At 34.4% G+C, this 2,907-nt stretch overlaps 1 protein-coding gene across 1 annotated transcript; it reads right to left on the reverse strand.

The window, feature by feature from the left end:
* Window positions 1–909: 909 nt before the first annotated feature.
* LOC107943549 (uncharacterized) lies at window positions 910–1,983 on the reverse strand. The gene has a single exon (XM_016877308.2). The coding sequence runs from the start codon at window positions 1,867–1,869 to the stop codon at window positions 910–912; it is 960 nt and encodes a 319-aa protein (XP_016732797.1). The 5' UTR covers window positions 1,870–1,983.
* Between the last annotated feature and the right edge of the window lie 924 nt (window positions 1,984–2,907).

Raw genomic sequence — 2,907 nt, forward strand, 5'->3', positions numbered from 1 at the left:
GAGAATTTAATCTGGAAATTAATTGAAAGAAAAAAAAATGCTTAGATGCAGAACAAGGAATACATGCAATAAAAGGTTTCTAAACGAGGAGGAAAGGGAGAAGACCCTCAAATCTCAAGAGCACTTGGAGATTGAGAAGCCCCAGACGGTTGCTGAGAAGGAACAATTTTTGACTAGAAAGGATTATATTGATAAATATAATTAAAAAAAGAGGGTAATTTTGTCTTAAAATTCAGATTACGCCCATAATCTCAGATTACCTAAGAAAGAGGGTGTAATGAGATTAGGGACGGTTGTAATGTGAGATTATAGGATAGCCAGGATGTTGAAATCCAAACGCCATAATCTCATTCTGGAATTTAGCATTATGACTTTTTAAGAATCTTCCAATACTCAAACCGACTGTGTAACCTAGCCGCAAATTTTTTGATCATGACACATTATGCAAATTATTCATTGCTTTCATCCAAGCCAAAAAGGAGAAAAAACAAGCATAAGCAGAAAATATCATACACCTATAACATATAGATCCAGTAACAACAGTCTTTAACTAAGTACAACTACATGTGCACTTACATAACCATTTCAACTGTATACTAACCAAGAACGCTGTTGTCAATAGAGCACTTTATGCTGTGTCTGGGAATTTGATTGCCATTGGATGAGAAAATCCGTGCTCATCCCGAAAATAAGAATAATAGCAATCATTCAAAAGGTGATTGATATATATATATATATATATAACTAAATAGGAAAAGATGTTGAGTAGCTTTGAAGAAGAAATGCTATAAACTCGGACCTTGGCAAGTCATTGAATTGGAGATTTAATGGTCTTCAGGTAAAGATGTGTTACGGTATAGGTGCAAACTTATATTCACAATGATTGCTGAACATGAAACTAATACCATGTCATGTGATGATCTCGTTCACTAGCCAGTCTAGACAAGGATAGGCAAAGTATAAAATGAGAAACGAAGGGAGAGCAAACAGAACAGTAATAAGTACATAGAGAGCCAAGATGGCTGCACTGGCTGGAATTGCATACAGGGTGATCAAGAGAAATATGATCACAAATGGGAACTTGGCTGACAGATGTATGAAGAGCATAAGAGATTTCCAAAGGAAAGAATGTATTCTTTTGAAATCGAAGTCATTGGAAAAACGAGCATGACTGCGGCTTGATTCTGATGACTCGGAATGATGTGGACTTTGTCCCCTTCCATGGTTACCCCGAGTCACTTGATTTCCTGATGCTAAATTGTTGTTTGATGACCAGTCTGGCTGATGATCTTCACACAAAGGATAACGAGACTTCCGCCTAGTACAATTCATGCTCTCAACCATCCAAAGTAGAAAATAGTTCTTCCTAGGGAACATGAGATTTCCCCTATAAACAAGATGAAAAGACAAGAGATTGCACCATGGGCAGGAGATGGAAAGCGGAAGTTGAACTGGTAGAGTAGGAAATTTCACAGCAGCCCATTGAAGTCCTAGGACGCAGTTTTTGCAAAGGGTATGACCACACCATAAAATATAGGGCACATTTTCTACGATGTTGAAGGACTCACAACATATCGGGCACTCTAAACTCTCATCCCTGCTAACGACAGAAGAGCTTTCATTGTCTGAACACGCTAATGTAGTGTGAGTTTGCTTTAGAGAATCGTTTTTACACCCAACAGTTCCGGCAATGCGGTTAGATGCAAAACTCCACATGCTGATAGGATGAACACAGATGATTACATAGACAACATCATTCTTGTAGCAGACACAGAACCTAAATAATTGCAACATGTCATATAAAACAGCGCAGTTACCAAAAGACAACCTAGGCACTTGAGGCAGACATACTTCAGGAAGCATTTCCATGTTAATGGTATGCAGCTAATGTTTGTTTACCAATCTAGCAGTCCATTTTGAATTAACCCTACCATTAATACACATGTATATTACACACTAAAAGTCAAAAGGGAGAAGAGTAATAAGATTTGCTCATGTATATATTACACACTAAAACCATGTCGGATATATGCTTATAGCAAAGCACTCACACAGAGTAACATAGAAGAAGATTACTTGACATAAATAGAATGTCCTAAAAACCCTCTGATTGATGCAAACTTACCTCTTTTCAACTTTCAAGGTATTGACACTAGGTTTATGAAAATTTCCCTTGGCAGACGATTTGATTTCAATTTCAACATATTCCAAGCCAAGACAAGCTAAAATAAGTTATCATACAATTTCATTTCATATCAATGTTATAAATAAATATCCTATCCTTAAGAATGACAAAGCCCGATTGGCCAATTCAATTCAAACAAATATATGAAATTTAGTCTTTTGGATTTAAATATCCACTTTCAATATATATATAACCATTATAAAAATAAAAATATTAACAATATAGACTATTTAATTGAAAATTTTACAATATTAACAATTTAAATTAGTTAATAATATTATAAAAATATAATAATCGTTAAAAAATAAAGTATAATGATTAAATATCAAATTTAAGCATTTTAGAACGATCAAAATTGAATTTAATTATTTTTGTAAAGTGAATAAAAGGAAAGAAGCATAATAGGTGTGTGTCACGTGTTAACATATATGTATATAAGTTTCGAGCATATTTTAGAGGCTAAAACTGAAATTATAAAACTATTGTGTAAAAATATAACATATAATAATATAGTGAAAACAAAGTACGTTTAAATGCATACTATATTATTTTGCGCTGCCCATGTCGTGAAGATGCGTCCTAACTTCAATGGGTTTGGATCTGCACCCCCTTGCGCACGAGACAAAATTTCAAGTTTAACCATTCTATAACTCTCAATCAGGTTCTCATATATATACATATCCCACATTTGGTATTTAACCAATGTGGGAGCTAAGTTTTTC

Source organism: Gossypium hirsutum, chromosome D04, assembly GCF_007990345.1.
Source record: "Gossypium hirsutum isolate 1008001.06 chromosome D04, Gossypium_hirsutum_v2.1, whole genome shotgun sequence".
NCBI classification, from domain to species: Eukaryota; Viridiplantae; Streptophyta; class Magnoliopsida; order Malvales; family Malvaceae; genus Gossypium; species Gossypium hirsutum.